Below are 18018 nucleotides of genomic sequence, written 5' to 3'. Positions count from 1 at the left end.
TCTCACCCGCTGGGGTTCCCTCGGGCTCCCTGTTTCCCCCCGCCTGTTGCCTTCCTGCCGCTTGGTTTTGTGCCCCCTGTGTGTGCGCCTCATCCCTCTGTTGTTTACTCCTGGCCCCTTTGTTCCTTCAGTTAGTGTTACCCCAGTGTCTCCCTTCTTGGTGCCCCGGTGCTTGTCTGCTTTCCCCATGATCAGCCGGCTGGTGTCTTAGCTACTGCCTTTATGCCTGTTCTGTGTGTCCGTTCTGTTCCTGGTGCCCCGTTTAATGGTCTTGTTTTGTTTTCCAGGTCTCGTGTCCCGGTCCCGTCTCTTCATTCCCCTTTGGATTTTTTGCACCAGGGATAATGTGTAACAGGCAGGCCAGAACACAAGCAACACACGAAAGACAGGGCACCTGGACACTGACCTGCACAATGTGGTCCATAGGGTTCAATAGTGGTATTCACAGCATGATATCTTCCCTAAGCCATCTGTCAGGAAGTACCTGCTTAACAGGTATGGCCAGCACACGGTGCCAATATCAAAACAGTCTATGACATCAGCAGCATGAGAGCCTAGGATCAGGCATACATCTTTCCACTGTTTAGCGCCGTTTTATTTCTCTGTTGAAATTCACAGCCTAGCACACAAGGTAGAGGAACTGAAACCGTACTGAAGGTCAGTGCAGTCAGCAGCTGTCAGGAGGCACTTCTGTATATACAACAGTGCAGACACATAACCTAATAAAAATAAAATGGAAGAGGGAAGAGGGAGCCAGGTTACGCTCCAAACGATTCCCACATGCAGACGTCTGTTAAAAGACACAAACGTTATGTATCCCTGCATAACTGGAAATACAAGTGGAGAAGCTGACCAGACCAGCACTATACCATATATTTTATACACACACACACACACACACACAATTATAAAATGAAGAGGACACAAGTAAAATACTGTAGATAACTGGAGACTATAGAATCTGGTGAGGATGAGAACAGGTGCCCACAGACTGGAACATAACTACTAGGGATGGGGGAAAATCAGTTTGCCTACAAATCGCGATTCTTCAGGGTGGGGATTTTAAGACCGCCACGAGTTAAAAATTGATTTTTAAATATAAAATTGAAATGCAAGTTACTGTATTTGTGTGGGTCAGCATTTGTCACTTCTAATATATTTGGCCAGCAGCACATGGCCCAATTTGGCTATGGCGGTGTGTCTCAAAGCGGCCCTCAGGAACCCTATCAGGAGCTAGGAGGGCGCATTAACCTGGATCATGAGTCTGGCACAATGTTGTCATGACTGACCAAGCATGTGCAGTGACTACTCCAGTGCTGCCTTAGTTTAAATCCAGAATTTGGGCAAACCTTTTAGTCTATAAAGCAACCAGACAGCCACCTGCAAGATTTACCACGATAAACTTAAATATTGTGGCAAAACCATTAACATTTGCACATCTTACTCAGACACCACCCCGAGCTGAACGGCCAAAACATGCAGCTCTCTGCCTAAAGAAGCATTCTAATACCCCAGAGCATGTAGACCATCTGTTGTTTTTGCAAAAAAAACCTCAATGCTCCCCAAAACTAGTGTAATATGGAATTATTTATTTACAAGATATTCTGTAGAGAATTTCACTCAGATTTAGTGTAATTTTTCCTACTGTCACACCATCCAGACATTATATATATGGTACTTTGACAGTATTTTCAAAACCAATCTTGACGATTATATTAACATGGTGTCTTCTTGCCGAGCCGGGGGGTTCTCGAGAGATTCCTACATAAGTTTCACTAAACTGCTAATTTTATCCCCAAGATTTCAGAATACTGTACCCAAAATACCGCGGTACACCTTATTAGCACAGACATCCCACAATTAACGGTACCTTCTGAAAATTTTGTGGAATATTCTAGAAATTTTTCATTCCACAATTCTTACTTACTTACTACCCCGCTGAAGTCAACAAATTTTGCCAGCATCCCTCCCCCTCCCAGTTGACAAATTTCTACCTCAGTGAAAGCAACATGCCTAAAGTGGTATGTATTTTTTTTGTGATCTTTTTTGTTGAAAGGCTTATTTGTTGAGCAGAGCTCAATAAAGGCTCTTTAATTTAAGAAGATAGAGTCTACTTTATATGTAGACCTCAGTGATGGAGGAATCAATTTAAAAGCAGCAAACATTTTAAGCAAGATTAACTTACCTTCAGCAAAATAAAAAAAAACTTTCAAAATTATAATACACGTCGGAACAGCAAACAAATATCACTGTAACACTGAATGGTGAGGTCATAGTGCCTCACTATAGCATTAATGTACAATAATAACTATTAGGTGTCTGTCAAGTAATTGTGGCTCCTAGCAAATATATAGACCATATAGTCTTCTGTATACATTCATACAGGTCTTCCAGCTTCCCAAAGATACGATCAAACTGTTTGTTTTCATTCTTCTCCAGGGGAGTTTGCAAAATCTTTGTGAGTACCAAAGTTCAATGGCATCAGATCCATTCCTGTACTTGTGTGTTCAAACACTGAAAGTAGTGTTCAAAACATTAAAATACCACACTAAGCAATTCTCATCTCTGTTCGTAGACATGCATCAGCACTCTTGAGGATATTTGTTTCCTTCATCACAGACCTGCGAATTGCCAGTCCTTACACTGTACAATGCAGGTACTATACAATTCAACGGTAACAGCAGCCTCTCGAGATGAGTTTCGGTTTACACCAATGCCTCCATGTCTTTGCAGTGCCACTGCTATAAAGCAGGTCATCACCTTAGGCCAGCAAATACTCTTTCGTCTTTAGTAAAGGCATCCGAGGATCAGTGATAAGGCAAACCAAGAGCATTAGTTCAATGCAAATCCTAATTGAGAAAGGCTTTTTTTCCAGCTTCGTAGTATCATTATAAATGCACTGTAATTTTAAAACGTGGCCCTAAATTTACAAAAATAAATCTATGACAAGTTATTAAATATCATTAAATGCATTTTAATGCTGTCTACTATTCTCATCTGGACATAAAGCCATATGGAAAATATCCTAAAAAGTTTAATTATTAAAATATGTGCAGTTTGTTGTCTGGCAGTAGAGCAGTTGGGTGCCGATAATGGTGTTGAGGTCAATCTGGATGCCTGAATGGTTAGTGGTGCCTCAGTGTGCAGCAACACCTGCAGGGCTGAACCTTGGATTTTAGCCACTGGCTCTGTGTGTGATGAGTTTCCTTAAATGGTCCAATGGCGTGCAGTTAGGAAATTTGGTATGTGTGAGTATGAATGCACTGCACTGGACTTGCATCCTGTCTAAGGCGTCCCCTGCATCAGGGTACAGGCTCCATAGAAAAAGGATGGATGGAAACAAATATGTAACATCCACATAAATACTGATAATTTAGTTTCCTATTTAAAATCAACTATCCAAAGGCATTTGTACAACATGCACCTTGAACTCCATCTATCCACCGTCCTCCCACTAATCCTGTTCTTGGCCTTAGGGGGACCATGGAGCCTTTCCCAGGCAGCATACGGCACCAGATCCACCCTGGACAGGATCTCAGTCCACTACAGGGCACATACATGCACACAACGGGCAATCTGGAAAATCATGCAAGGCACGTTCGTAACCTGGGAAACGCCTGTAAGACTTTATTGAGTCACATTGGTGTTTTTCAACTGGAAAACCTAAAAAGTGCAACAAAATCACATAAAATGCAAAAATAAATTCTTAATTCAATGCATAACTTTGCTGGAAAAGAACTTATGGCTGAGCAACTCATCTGCGATTAATGGGCTAAACTTCTGTGCCTGTGATCAGAAGGTCACCGCTTCAAGCCCTGCCTTAGCAGAATAGCCACGTCTGTGGGTCCTTGGGCAAGACCCTTAACCCCCAGCTCCACGGGTGCTGCTGCCCTTTGCTGCCATGTTTGCTCTCACCTACATGTGTGTCATGGGAAGCAAGATGAGGTAGATGGAAAATAGAGTTTTCTGATGGTGGTCAATAAAGAGTCATTATTATTAAATCCTGTTTTCTGCACCGTATTGACGAGGACCGTATTCTTCGCCATGTGGTACGCAACCACAGTCTTAATCTCTTTTAACTTAGCATAGTCCCTTTTGTGAAATACATCGTGTGAAAATGGAGCCGCTAATCTCCTTTGCTTTGGGAAACCACATTGGTTTTTGGCAGCAGGAGAAGAACACTGGGCAGTAGCTTGATGCATTCTTCATACTGAATGGTGTATCATATTTTGAGATGGTGGACTAGATTGGCTGCACTGATATAATTTGTTTGAGATATTTTCCAGGCATAGTTTACACATGACTGTGCTTTGCTAATCTCCTGATCTTTTGAAGCCAAACCATCCCCACATAATAGATCCGTTGCTACCGATTATTTCTGCTCTCCGAATCTCCATTAACTTGCTCAATTCTCTCATCAATTTGCACTATTGTGGGTGAGGGGTGAAATATGAAAGTGCATCAGAGGCATGGACTTCGTTACAGACAGGGGCAGGAGGAGGAATAATACACTTGGCTAAAAAAAAATAAAAAATCAATACAATGAGACTTTCCCAAGCTGTTTTGTATGTAAAAATGTACAGAATATAAACTGAAAATCTGATATAACACCCAGCTCTACTAGAGGTGTAAAGATGCATCATTGCATTGTGATGAACTGATTATATAATATATAGGTGGTGATTCAACTGCATCGATCCATAATATCAGAATTGATTTTGGGGGCAAAATCCTCCTTAAAGATACTCAAACTTCCAGATTGCACATTCTTGTGTTCACGTGCTGCAAGTAGACGAGCAAAGAAGCGGCCATGGCAAACGATTCCCTGAAAGGTACGGTGACAGGGTAAGGTTCATTAATATTTAAGAAGGAAGCAATACCTGATGATGTTTATGCTACGGTGATGATGTGCTGTAACACTTTTGGGAAACTCGGCCCCATTTTGTAGCACGTAATGATCTCTGTAACAGTTAAGTTAATCTCTTCAGTGGGTTCATGATGCTTTTGGGAAACGCTTCTCTTTTGTAGCTATGTTTTTTTTTGTTAGTCTTGACTATTGCTACCATAGCTATGTGGTAGCTAATTAGCTAGCTAAGTAAAAAGTGATGTTAACCTTTGAGATGCACCTTATATTAATGTGTGTTATCAGTCGATATTCAATAATCAAGATATCAGCACCAGTTTGATCTGACAGTCTTGGCTGATATTTAAGCTACTAAAATAATGATGATTGCCATTTTCCATGCAATAGTGCTTCCTTTTTTTCTGTATAGTTCAGTTAGTTTTGACTTACAATATAGCTTTTCCTCAATCCAATCTATTCAGTATTTATATCTGCCAATTCCATGTCCCTAACCAATATTTTAATAAATATTAAAATATGTATACATACTGTACAGTAGGTGTTGGTGCCTTCTTCAGTAAGCCTCGCAATTCTTACTATGTTTCTGCAAGTGCCTAATTAGATACGATGTATTCAAAGCCGCTCTGTTGCTACCTTCTCTTGATAGGGTGACTTTGCAAACATTGAGCTGTTGGGCTGCTTTGATTTCCCAATGAAAGAATTTCTGCATTGCTGATGTCTATGTAATTTGTAGGTTTCAAGCCAAGTGCCGCAAGGTTGTGTCATGTGACGGTAGAAAAGGCTGCCTGACAAAAACAGGAAAGGTTCTATGGTGTCGTTCAGCGGTTCTCTTACAAAAAAAAAGAGTGCCGATCAACATGTCTACACCTCTACACCGGATCTCAGATTCCCCCCCCCCCCCCCCTCACAAATTCCATATTAACCCCTGCTGAGCAGATTTCGATGTCCTGGATAATTGGGAGAAATGCTGGTCAAATATTATCTGTGCTTATTATTGAGCTTAAAAACAATTGATAAGCAGGCCATAGAAATAATGACATCATCAAGGCATGTAGATTTATAATATTTTTATTGAAAAGTAGGCTGTTTCAAATGAAAAAATGAAGATTCGTTTTTTTAAATAGAAAGATATGTGATAATATCAGTTTTAACCTATTTTAATATAATTCACAATTGTGTTTACAGGGAATTATTTTCACTAGACATTATGACCAGAGAGATTTGAATGTGTCAGATTTCAGCATATTTTCCTGGTCAAAGTCCGGTATTTACCAGATAATGGGAACTATGCTGTTGCTCTACTGAGATTTACCTCCTCACGGAAGGTTATGATTGAGTAAAGATAAAATCGTGTGAGACAGTCTGTGTAAACAAAAGATCAGCTGAAAACAGTCATTCTATTGTCTCGCACATGATCATTCATGATACTGTTTAATTACTGCCCACACACAATACAAATACACAATACAAAATAAAAAGCCGCGGAAGTAAACTTTAAACTGATTTTTAAACATATACTAGATAATCTTGGAAAGGAATAATAATTAAAATAGCAAAATTTGATATTTATATTTAATAATGTCGCACATTGGCCAGCCCTATAATATACTACAGCCATTCTTCAAATTCAATTCAAAATACCCCACCTCATGCTGTGATGTCATTCAGTGCCGGTACTGGTTTTTACACCAGTGGAAAACCACCCTGAAGTACCAAAAGTAAGGTACCTGGTGCAGTGAAAACATGCCCTGTAAAGAGAATGCCAAATTATGGAATGCTTGAGACTCTCTAGGGAAAAGTAGGAGCGCTTGTTTTAATCCAGTTGATGTAATAAAAATTTAGAAATGGATCGCATAGAGGTATAAATCGAGATCGTGGTTTTTTGAATAATTGTGCAGGCCTAGTTTCAATATAGTGCTGTATATTTTGCAGTGAGAATGAGAGAAATCATTAGCTTCATCTGATTAGCTTTGTGCAGTGAAAAAAACACTAAAAACACAACAAAGGACATCCAGTCCTATTAGGGCAGCTAATTGCAGCACCCTAAGTGTCACCACGGCAGCAGAAGATCAGCACCAAAACCAAGACATGTTTAAATAAACAGTACAAAGTTTACTTTAACCATGGAAAGTAGAGCATTGCCACACACTGAGAAGGAATGTACCATTAAGAAGAGCAAGCATCGGCTGAGGGGAAAATCATAAGATCTTTAAAACCTTATAGACAGAGAGGAATACAGGTACCCACATGCCATTCTAATGGTGAGAAAAGAGTAGAGAACTTCTACCAAATAAAAAAGGGGACATTAACAAGACACCACAGACTAATCCCAGCTAGTAGTAGTTGTAATAGTGAAATAACATTCTGGGATCATCAGGAAAACTGAATACTTTGAATGTTTCCATACCATAATCGTAATATTTAATAAACGTTCTTAGAATGAAAAAAAAAATGTTAGATGAGATAAGACATGTTTTAAATTGGGACACCACAATGAAAACACTTTTGGAACGAAATAATTCATCATGCATTATACACAAGTGCTTAACTATCAGAGTAATTGCAAAATCAGGATGAAAGAACATAAGAATTACAAGTGATCTTACACCTTCCTAAACCTGAAGTCCATAGAAACTAAGAGGAACACAAGATCTCCAAAGAAGGAATGCAAAGAAACTGTATGACACTCTGCAGCACCTTCAGTAAGCGCTATAAAGCATATATGTGTCAGTGTGTAAGGGCCCTTGCACTGCCAATGCAACAGCATAGCTGCCTTTGTGATACTGCCCCTAAATTCTCTTTTGGAATTTGTAAATGAAAGATCTACTCCTGAAAACTCTACACCAAAAAAGAAGAAAATCAGCTGAATTTCAGTTTTAGGGTAAAGGGTATACTGTCTGCAATTATTTTAAATAAAATGTATTTTATTTATGTGAGTATTTTTTTTAATAAATCAATCGCCGTCATGAAAACTCAGACAGAAAGTTAAAGCATGAGAAACCTAATACAAATTATTTCACAAGAGCTGTATGTAGATAATAAAAACAACTTTGCTAAAAATCTAAAAACTTGCTAAATTACTCGTGAAGATAAACAGATGCAGCACAAAAAACAAAGTAAACATCAGCAATCAGAATGCCACAAAGACAAATATCGCAACAGGATTCTGCAGTACCGCTAATGAGTCATGCAATATGATGAATCAATAAAATACCATCAGCTATGTGAAATTCCAAAGGATCTGATGAGGACTTATGACTGATGAGGAAAAAACTGGGGAAATAATTTTTCACATTTATTTTGCCTCTTGAAAAAAATTCATTTCACTTGTAGCCAAGACTGATCGGAGATCACATGAGCTTGGATATGGCCAACAGCAGAACAATGGCATAATTCTTTGATCTTCCTGGAAACGTTAGTTTACATTGACACATCTGCTGAGGAGAAGCATTCCAGGGTGAACATCATTTCACATCTGGAAGAAGTATAGGTATTTATGAGTAGGAGGCCAGGAAATGCTCACCAGGAACTCAAATTTTCCATTGATATCTTATATTTTCAGATACCTTTCAATTTAATTTTCTGTCAATCAGACAAAAATGCATTATCATTATGCAATATTTGCCTTTAGTGATGAATTTGACAAAAAAAATCAAAATTTGTCAGCTAGGTGGAAAGCTGTTGGAGATGTTAAATCTGCACAAAAAACATTTAAACTTGTAGAACGTAAAGTGTTTAATGTTTAGAAATGAATAAGTAGTTTGAAAGATTTAGATGCTTCCTGCCAAATTTGAAAACCTAGAAAAAGAGGTTTTCAAAAAATCTAGCAGCATTTTTAACTTCAACTCATTAGGCTAGAAAAGACCTCCTGAAGTCTTCAGGTTACAACCACCAACTCGTTTACAACCAGCAAAATGCTATTACAGTAGTTCTATTCATTTTATGCATCCTGGGTTCCTCCATTTATAAAATGTAATAATACCAACAAAATAGTTTTTAAAAAAAAAACCTCACACAGGAAATGTGATGAAATGATTCTATTTAGCATAAAAAGAAGAATGTCTGTTCTTATTCAAACACTGATGACTTCTCAAGGCTTTTAATTGACACATATTTGGAGAGAATTTGTTGCTGTTTCATATTTGGGTTCCTATGTATTATTTGGAAAGAACCGGTTATCAGAGTTTACTGCTGACTTTGCTATGGGTTAAAAAATAGAACTTTTATATCTTTAAAAATAAAACATTATTTCTACCTTTCCACAGAAAGCTTTTTCAAAAAAGAAGTTTTTCCTCCCGATCTTAAAATTTTAAATAATTCAAAAAGCAGACCTTTCCGGTTGCTTTGAAAGTGGATCTAAGAGCATGAGCAGTTTATGTGTAAACAAAACTCTAGGTTCAAAACTCAAGATCAAATCCAGTGCAGGAAATATCTGCTTTACCTTGATTCTTTTTACTAAGTTAAATGCATCTGCTTAGCTGTCCTCAGTAAAAACTCTCTCAGATCACAAAATAAATGGTTACAGCTCCTCAATCAGTGTAAACAAAACACAGACATGTGCTCTTGTTTACGGGAGTATTCATGGGTTTTCTTGACCCATTAAGATCCACGGAATTATCATATCGTTATCATATGAATAGCTCTATCTGCAAATGGGTGGGCGTTCAGCGCTGCTTCCAGCCTCAGTTTGGTTCCGTGGATGGATCTGTTAACTCTAGAGGGTTAAATGATGAAAAATGTTCCATTGCTTTAAAGACTATGAAACAGTCCAGATAAATCAGTTGACAAGAAGCCTGTATCAGGTCTTTCAGAGGTAAACATTAGCACAATGTGATGAAAGTTTTTGGGAATACAGACTGATAACTGAATGGGATGATCACACAGATAGCAGGGAAGATTTGGCACTATTTTTCTTAAATTCTTCATAGCTTACCATGACATCATCAACAGCCTTGAGTCATCTACATGAACTGCCCCCCCCCCCTCCCGCAATGGACTAGTCACACCTCCCTGGGTGGGGGTTCGCATCTCCGCTTTATGTGTATAGAGCTTGCATATTCCCCCTTCTTTGTGCAGGTTTCCTTCTGTAGTCCAAAGACACACAGTGAAGCTAAAACTGGCATCTTTAATGTGCCCATAGTGTATGATTTTGTGACTATAGTTACGTGCCCTGCAATTAACTGCCATTTCACCCAGGGTGCAGCCCAGCCTTGTGCTCTGTGCCACCTGGGACGGGCTGCTGGCCACACTGCCATCCTGCCCAGTTGTTAGATGGGTGGATTATGAGGTGATATGCAATTTACCATTAAACTGACAAAAATAGTATAATTTTTCCACTATCACTTTCTGCGCGAATGTCACTAAAGAAGCAATTAATTTAGTCAGGAAATTTAAACTGACTGCCTGTCACAATGTCCGGAGGTTTTTCCTTTTAGAAACCATCGACATATGTTTCAAACATATGTTTTTTGTGCATTATTACCATAAGGAACTGCACTGTTGCATGATTTCTTTAAAGCGGCTGCTGTCATTAACAAACAAGTAAATAAAATTGGTAACACTTTACTTGAGGGGACACAATGTAATACTACACACTTAATACATTAATGAACCATTAATTAAGTGTTAGTTCATCATTAATGAATTATGACAATTCATGTATTCCATGCAGGAACTATATTACTTATAAACTAATTAGTTAACTTTAATATAGTTCCTGAATTTAATACATGAACCGTCATGATAGGTCAATGATGAAAAAACATGGGATCATTGCCCAACTAACAATTAGTTACAGGTTAATTAATGCATTAAGTAAGTGTGTACTACTACATTATTTGCGTCCTCGACCATAAAATTTTACTGCAAGAAATAGACATCTTTTGCTTTACAACATAAAACAAAGATGACTAAGATGACTAGAAAAAAAAATTGTGAGTATTCTTTATAAACGGCTGCATAACATGGATGTCAAAATAAAAGAAACGTGTTTCAGTTAGAGAGCACAGATATAGCACAATGCTGTTTTCTAAAGAACAGATATTAGTTTGAATCAGGGGTGGCCAGTCTTATCCACGAAGGGCCTGTGTGTGTGCAGGTTTCTGGGATAACTTTAGGTCAGCTGATCAAACCCAGGTGTGAGGACTCTTCAGCCAATCAGTCCCCTAATTAGTAATATAATTAGGGAGCTGCGGCGAAAACCAGCATACACAGCGGCCCTTTGCGGATAAGACTGGCCACCCCTGGTTTAAATTATGTTGCTCAATTACTCTGTTATTTAGGAACTGAAAAGTGAGAACTTCACTTAATACACACTAGTCTACAAACTTCAGTGACAGAGAAGGGAAGAAGAGAATGGAAAAATTTTGTTGAAGGGGACCATATTATTTCCATCACTGAAATATGTAAACATTATTTACAGTGGATAAAAAGGAAAACATAATCCTTGGGAAGAAACAAAATATCAAGAAAATCATGATCATTCAGCAGTACATGATTTCTAACTGATGAAGAAGCATGCAAGGAACCGCACATCTTATAACAAAGCTTTAGGTCAGAGATTCTCAACATGTGGGTTCGCGACCCAAATTTGGATCACAACAAGTTCTGAAAGGTTTGCGAAGCAGAGTTGGAAATGTAAGCATTTTAAAACCGGCGAGCTCCTGTGCTGATCCATGATCAGATTTCCCAGCCCAAGTCCTAAAATTATGGGTCTTGGATCTGCAAATGCTTAGCACAAAACTAGTGAGCACGCAACCCATCCGAGAAGCCAAAGCACAGAGATGCTCAATTTAAAATTCAGTGGCACATCCAATCAGATTTATGTGCAGATTTAAGGCATTGATTGGCCTAAATTGCAGAATGTACTGCATGCTTGCTCATAGCGTTAATTTAAACCTATACTACAGGGTTGTGACTAAGCTGACATGGTAAATATTGAGTCGCAGTGCAAAAAGGTTGACAACCACTGCTTCAGGTGTCCTGCACTCTTTGTTTGATCTTATCCTCCTTCAGTGGTTTAACAAATTCACACTAGTTCCATCAATGGTATTAAGTCCAGCAATTAAATACTGTAGTTAGCATTGGTTCTACTCGATTTACCCCAACATTTCCCCCTTTATCCTGTGTACAATTGGCCCATAATTAGCATCAAACATATAGTGAACCTTGAAGCTGGGGGGGGGGGGGACGCCCTTCCAAAGCTGATGTGAGCACCCGATACACCTGCAGTACTCTAACTGTGGACTGTACACCTAGGGTCTGTTTTCTGAATGCTGATGAACCAGAATAATGTACCTCAATAAAAGAGCCAATCAAGAAATACCCAATAATGAGGACAGAAAAAATCCCGTGACAACCGCAGTATTCCACTGAGTCCGCACACGCACACCCTCTCCAGAGGATTATGGTGAGGCTGTCAACAAATGCATGGTAGCCATCAGAGGCCTGATCTGCTTCCATGGATACAGTCCATTCACTCCATCTATGCAGGAGTGCTTCGGCCCAAAGCAAATGTCCAGCACCCACATCTACTTTACAACATGCTTTCCTAAGCTAAATGTAGCATTTCATAAAGGGTTCCCTCTCTGAGTGGTGTCTTAAACTTAAAATGTCTGTGATTCTAATTTAGCATATCCATATTCTAATTTGGCATTCAGGAACCATCCATCCATCCAACCATTTCCTGAAACCGCAGAATCCCAACCGGGGTCGCAGGGGGGACCAGAGCCTATCCCGGGAACAGTGGGCGCAGGCGGGAACCACCCCTGGGCAGCCGCCAACACAGGGCAACGCAGGGCACATTCAGGAACCTAAATTTCAATTTCAAAACTTCATCAACGCACAAAACACACCATATCCTTCAAGATTTAATTTAAAGAGTAAAGGAGTCAGAAAGAACTGTAACTCATAATAAACTTCTTTTAAAAAGCAACAAAAATAAAACATTCTAATAATTTAAAGAAATTTTAAAGCACACACATTGTATCTCAACATAAATGCAAATGCTGCATTTAAAAATGCTGTGTCAATTTTTTAAATTAAACTCAATTTAACATAAGTACATGAAACAGAAGGAGCACACATTCAAAGGAGTAACACCATGATTCTACTAACTAGGCACATAGATTTTAACACCCTACCACCCAGCGCAACACACCTGATAACAAAAGACTCAACCAGTCAATGAAAGACCACTCTGCCAGTGAGAAATCAAACTGTATAAAGGGCAGTGAGCAGTGCATCTGAGCACCAGTGCCAGAGCTGAAACTCACTCATCGGTCCCCTTTTAGGTACCTTCTTATGTTTAACATGGATTTTAAACAGGCAGAAGTTTGCATTCCATTTTTCTAATGTGTATTCAGTCCCATTGGCACGTGTGTTTCCCAGGCCTTCAGGATAAAGCACCTCACCTGAACTGACAGAAATGACCAAAGCCAAATAAAACACCTCATTTAGCATTTTTTTTTAATGCCCACAAAGCACTCTCAGCTTAACAGAGGAGTGTAGAGTTAAACATATTTTAGAGAAGAGACAGCTAGAGCTACACTGCGGGTATTATTAAACAGAGACTATGCAGTCATGTAATGATATTATGACCTAATCAGACAAAAAGGTGTGGGTATTAATTAAATAAAAATTTTGATTTAATTCATTTTTAAACACTTTTTGAATTCAGGTTTTATGTCATTAAAAAGTACTGTAGTGTACGCAGGTAACATGTCGGGTGTAATAATAAAATTAGCATAATACATTATTATGCTAATACTTATGGTATAATTAACCACAAACTAAGTCTTAGTTATATACTGATTGCATGTTCATTCATCATCAATGAATAATGATACATGCTTGATTTCAACAATTACTGGCAACCTTTGTAAAGAACCTTTGTAAAAAAGGGTTAGAAAAAACATCCACCTTTTGAAGTAGCTTCATCTCACACTGAAAAAATGAGAAAAATCCACCCGTTCACTGAAATAAATTTAATCAAAGAAAAACAAATCCTTCATCAAGAAATAATTATTTTCAACAAAACCACAATTATTGGCACCCCAGCATTTAATACTTTGTACAGTCTCCCTTTGCCAGTTTTAGAGCACTGAGTCTTCTCCTATAACATTTCATAAGGTTGGAGAATACAGAGCAGGGTGGTTGCCCTTCGCGGACAACTTACTCTACAAAGAGCAAGTTGAGGGATCAATAAAGTGTCAATTATTATTATTATTTCTGGCATATATTCCAAATAATCTGTTAGCATGAAGGTGGCATCTGATGGTATTTTTGGAGATGTGGTAACCCCAAAAAATGTCTTTGTCTTGTAATTCAACAACAGTCATCCTTGGGGATTTTTTGCCTCTCTTACGATCCTCCTCACTATACATGGGGCCAAACTTGGGTCCTCTTCCAGGCAGGTTTGTAACAGTTCCAGTTGTTGTCCACTTTTTTATTATTGCCCAAACAGTAGAAATCGGCATATTCAGGTGAGTAGCTATTTTTTAAACCCATTCCCAGACTTATGAAGGTCAACACACTTCTCCCTCATTTAGTTTGTGTGTTCTCTTATCTTCCCCACATTGATGGATGACTGAGGGAATTTGGCCCCTATGTCACCTCACGTTTGTACCCCAGTTAATCAAGAAGTCATGGATTACAGCTTGAACATTCCTACACACTCCAATCAACTCAATGATGTACAATTTACATGGGAAACAAGCTTCAGTTACATTGTGTTCACTACTGTATAATTTTCAGGGGTGCCAGTAATTGTGGCACATGTGTTTTTGTCAAAAATAATTTCTTAAATTCTTTTCAATGAAAGGTTGGATGTTTCTAATTTTTCACTGTGAGATGAAGCTACTTCACCGAAGGGTAGATTTTTTCTAACAGTTTTTTTCAATCTTTATAAGGGGTGCCATTAATTCTGGAGGACACTGTATATTTACTATATCTGTTAATTCTGTAAACCTTTATGAACTACTGAAGAAACAAGTAAGGAACTACTGACAGAACAAATAATAACACAAGTTAAACACTGATCTTATGTTTGTTCTTCATTAATGAATCACAATTGTAACAAAACAAGAAAAGCATATACTGTACTAAACACATCTAAGCACATTTATCAAAACACTAATTTTAAAATAAGAAAATAAATGCATCCAAACAATGTGTCCTGCCCCGATCATCCGCTCCTTCCGTGTGCCACGCCCCCTCGTTAACCCCGTGTGGAATTCCCGTGTGATCAGCTGTTTCTGGCTGTTGTCATTAGTCCTCTGTATTTAGTCCGCGTTTCAGTTTGTTTCCCCAGTCCGGTTATTGTATTGTAAGTCTGTGTTTTGCCTGCCTTACCTGTAATTATACCCTGTATTCCCCAATACCCTCACGTCTGCGCCTTTGTCTCCGCTCCGTCCCCACTGGGCACGACAATATTATTATAATTAAATGTATTAATGGTTTATTATTAATAAAATAATTAATAAGAAATCTTTATTTTTAAATGTATTTTATTATATAATAATAATAATAATTACTGTTACTATCTATCATTGTCTAAATGTATTTTTACTGTCTAAATACATGTATTCAGCTAGTGTAAACATATGCACCATGCTATCACAGCCAATGCCAGGCTGAGACTGAAGCGTTACCCTGTTTCCGCTGAGAGACTTGCCCCGTGACTCATTTCCCAGTGTGCACAAGTTCTTAGGTCCGCGTTCACGGTTTGACTTCTGAGATTCAGATCGAGTTCTAGGTAAAAAAAATTTCGAACTGGTTGGTTCGACTTTTAAGAAATTCGAGTTCTAATGAGTTCGAGAACTGAGGTACCACTGTATTTGCGCCTCGTCCAACCATGTGTTACCTTCATGCTGTGCTGCATGTGAAAGGAAAGCTACTGTACACTATATATGTATTGTGCAGTGGAGATCTATTACTGCTCTGAGTGTTAAAACACTAATAGTAAGAGAAAACTAACTGCATGTTATTAATAATCACAGTCGCCATAAATAAACGCTTCAAGTCCGCTAAACGCCCATTCGCTTTGCACGTGGTTGTTATTCAAGGGAAAAAAACTGAAATGTCTTAGAAATTCAGACTTCCATCCGAATGCCCCCATGTTTAATTTGGGCTCCACAAAACATTAATGGAACAAGCTGGAACAGTCTCCGCTGCGAAATCAGACAAACCCTGAATCTGCACTTACTTACAATGTGCAATAACAGACCCATAAGGCACAATAGTGAGGACTGTCTAGTCTGTTTTATGTCAGACTGTTTGCTACTTATGAATGACAGATGATTGCTGACAGTCATATTCCTCACGTCACCTGTATTCCTTTCTGAAGGTTCAAACGACCTTCAATTACTGCCACTGACCTACCCGCTATTTTACAGGAAAAAAATATTATTTCATACACTTAAATATAAGCAAGTCTTACTCAAACTTGCTAGAAGTCAACCTATTAGACGATATAGGCGACGGCCTAGGGCGCCATCTTCTGAAGGGGAGCCGGTTTAGCAAACTGTACATTGTCATTTAGAAACAGTTTATAAAAAGCATAATGCCTGCATTTCCTGAATCAGACACCAGTCGTATCAACAGAAACCTATCAATTAAAGCACATAAGTTTGGTTCAACCACATAACACATTTTGCGTTTATACACCAGATACGACACTTCGAGTGTCACAAACCACAACCACTAATTGGGGAAATCTGACATCTCAAGTGCTCAGAGCCCTTTCGGAGATACAAAAAAGCAACAGAGAGTTAAGCATAGAGAATAAAGCCACATCCCCTACCTTGTCTGACAGTTCTGAACTCCACATGGTGCTTGCAATTTTTCATCATTGCCAATACGTCATATAGGGGCAATCCAGGCACCAGGAGTCCCTCAACTTCCAGTATTAAATCTCCCTCAGCCAGCCGACCATGCTGGTAAAGCACATTGTCTTCATCAACTTCCCCAATGTATGGAAACTCGCCGATCTCAGCTCCGCCGCTCAGTTCCACGTTATACTTCCCGTGAACGTCCCTGGATACCAGGCACTCCCTAAGCTTGCAGGTCCAATGGCTTTTCTTCTGTATTTCTTTGGACATGGTCAGAATCTTTATAAAAAGCAAATAGTCCAGCGGGAAAACGGGAAAACATAAAACGTTACTTCTCACTTATTAATCAGAAATAAGGCAGTCATACTCCGACGGTCCGCTTTAAAAAGTGCACGGACTTCCAGATCAAAACCACATGTTTGGATTTTTTGTTTCTCAAATTTAACATACTGGTTGTTTCATCAAAGTGATCTTAATCCAGTTTGTGCCTCTTTGGTTTTCCGTCATTAACGTTGACTTTTTATGTACTTCCAAAGTATTCCCTTTTCTACCGCAGACGAAGACTTTCAGTTCTTTCTCTTGTAAAATATTTGCAGATTTCACCTGTGCGCTCAGCTGGTTCAAGGCTCTCCGCCGATCGCGGCTCCTTTAAGCAGGTACAGCGCTGTCTGTTATGTTAGAGTTCATTGTGCTCCGCTGGTTCCTGAAATTGGGATTAACTGATAGTGAAGGGGACGCATGCGCCCTGCTGCGCTCCCGGGGCCCTGGAGCAGATCCAGGGCTTCACCTTTCACTGGGTCCTAACGCTCCAGCCTCGATCCAGCAGTGCAGTACGTACACGTCCTCGGATTCATTCTGGAGGAGGAGAGAATATTTAGCAAAAGCAAAAATTTCACTTCTAAATTATAAAATTATTAGAAGCGAAAGTAAATCGATTCACACTGACAATAATAATAATAATAATACGCGTAATAATCCATCCCTTTTGCAACCACTTGTCATGGTTAATAAAAATAATAATAATAATAATAAAAAAAATAATAATAGTAATAATAATAATTATTATTATGTGATTGTTAATATTGTGATGATTATTATTATTTTAGATTTTATATAATAAAAATAGTAATGATGATTATTATTGTTTTTGTTCATCTGTTATCTATTTGTAATATGTAAAAGGATTTACATTATATATATATATATATACATATACACACACACACTCACACAAACAATATAGCAATTGGCATATATTATTGTCAAAGCTTCCATTCTTATTTAAAAAATGAGTTCTAACTTGCAAATATGAAACTGGAGATAGAT

General features: G+C 38.6%; 1 protein-coding gene across 6 annotated transcripts in view; it reads right to left on the bottom strand.

Moving 5' to 3' along the window:
• The window catches only part of LOC111842290 (membrane-associated guanylate kinase, WW and PDZ domain-containing protein 1-like), a 112024-nt gene extending 94580 nt beyond the window's left edge, over positions 1-17444 (bottom strand). For 2 of the 6 annotated variants that reach the window (XM_072712892.1, XM_072712890.1), the window contains exon 1: positions 16665-17423. In XM_072712892.1, coding sequence (XP_072568993.1) covers positions 16665-16962 — 298 coding nt within the window. In that variant the 5' untranslated portion in view covers positions 16963-17423. Of the gene's footprint in view, positions 1-16664 lie in introns of all 6 variants that reach the window. The other 4 variants (XM_072712895.1, XM_072712887.1, XM_072712888.1 and 1 more) reach the window with 4 other exon arrangements.
• Positions 17445-18018: the final 574 nt, after the last annotated feature.

The sequence above is a fragment of the Paramormyrops kingsleyae genome, chromosome 6, assembly GCF_048594095.1.
Source record: "Paramormyrops kingsleyae isolate MSU_618 chromosome 6, PKINGS_0.4, whole genome shotgun sequence".
NCBI lineage: Eukaryota > Metazoa > Chordata > Actinopteri > Osteoglossiformes > Mormyridae > Paramormyrops > Paramormyrops kingsleyae.
The sequence above is the reverse complement of the archived record's forward strand: the minus strand, read 5'-3'. Positions and strand labels throughout refer to the sequence as shown.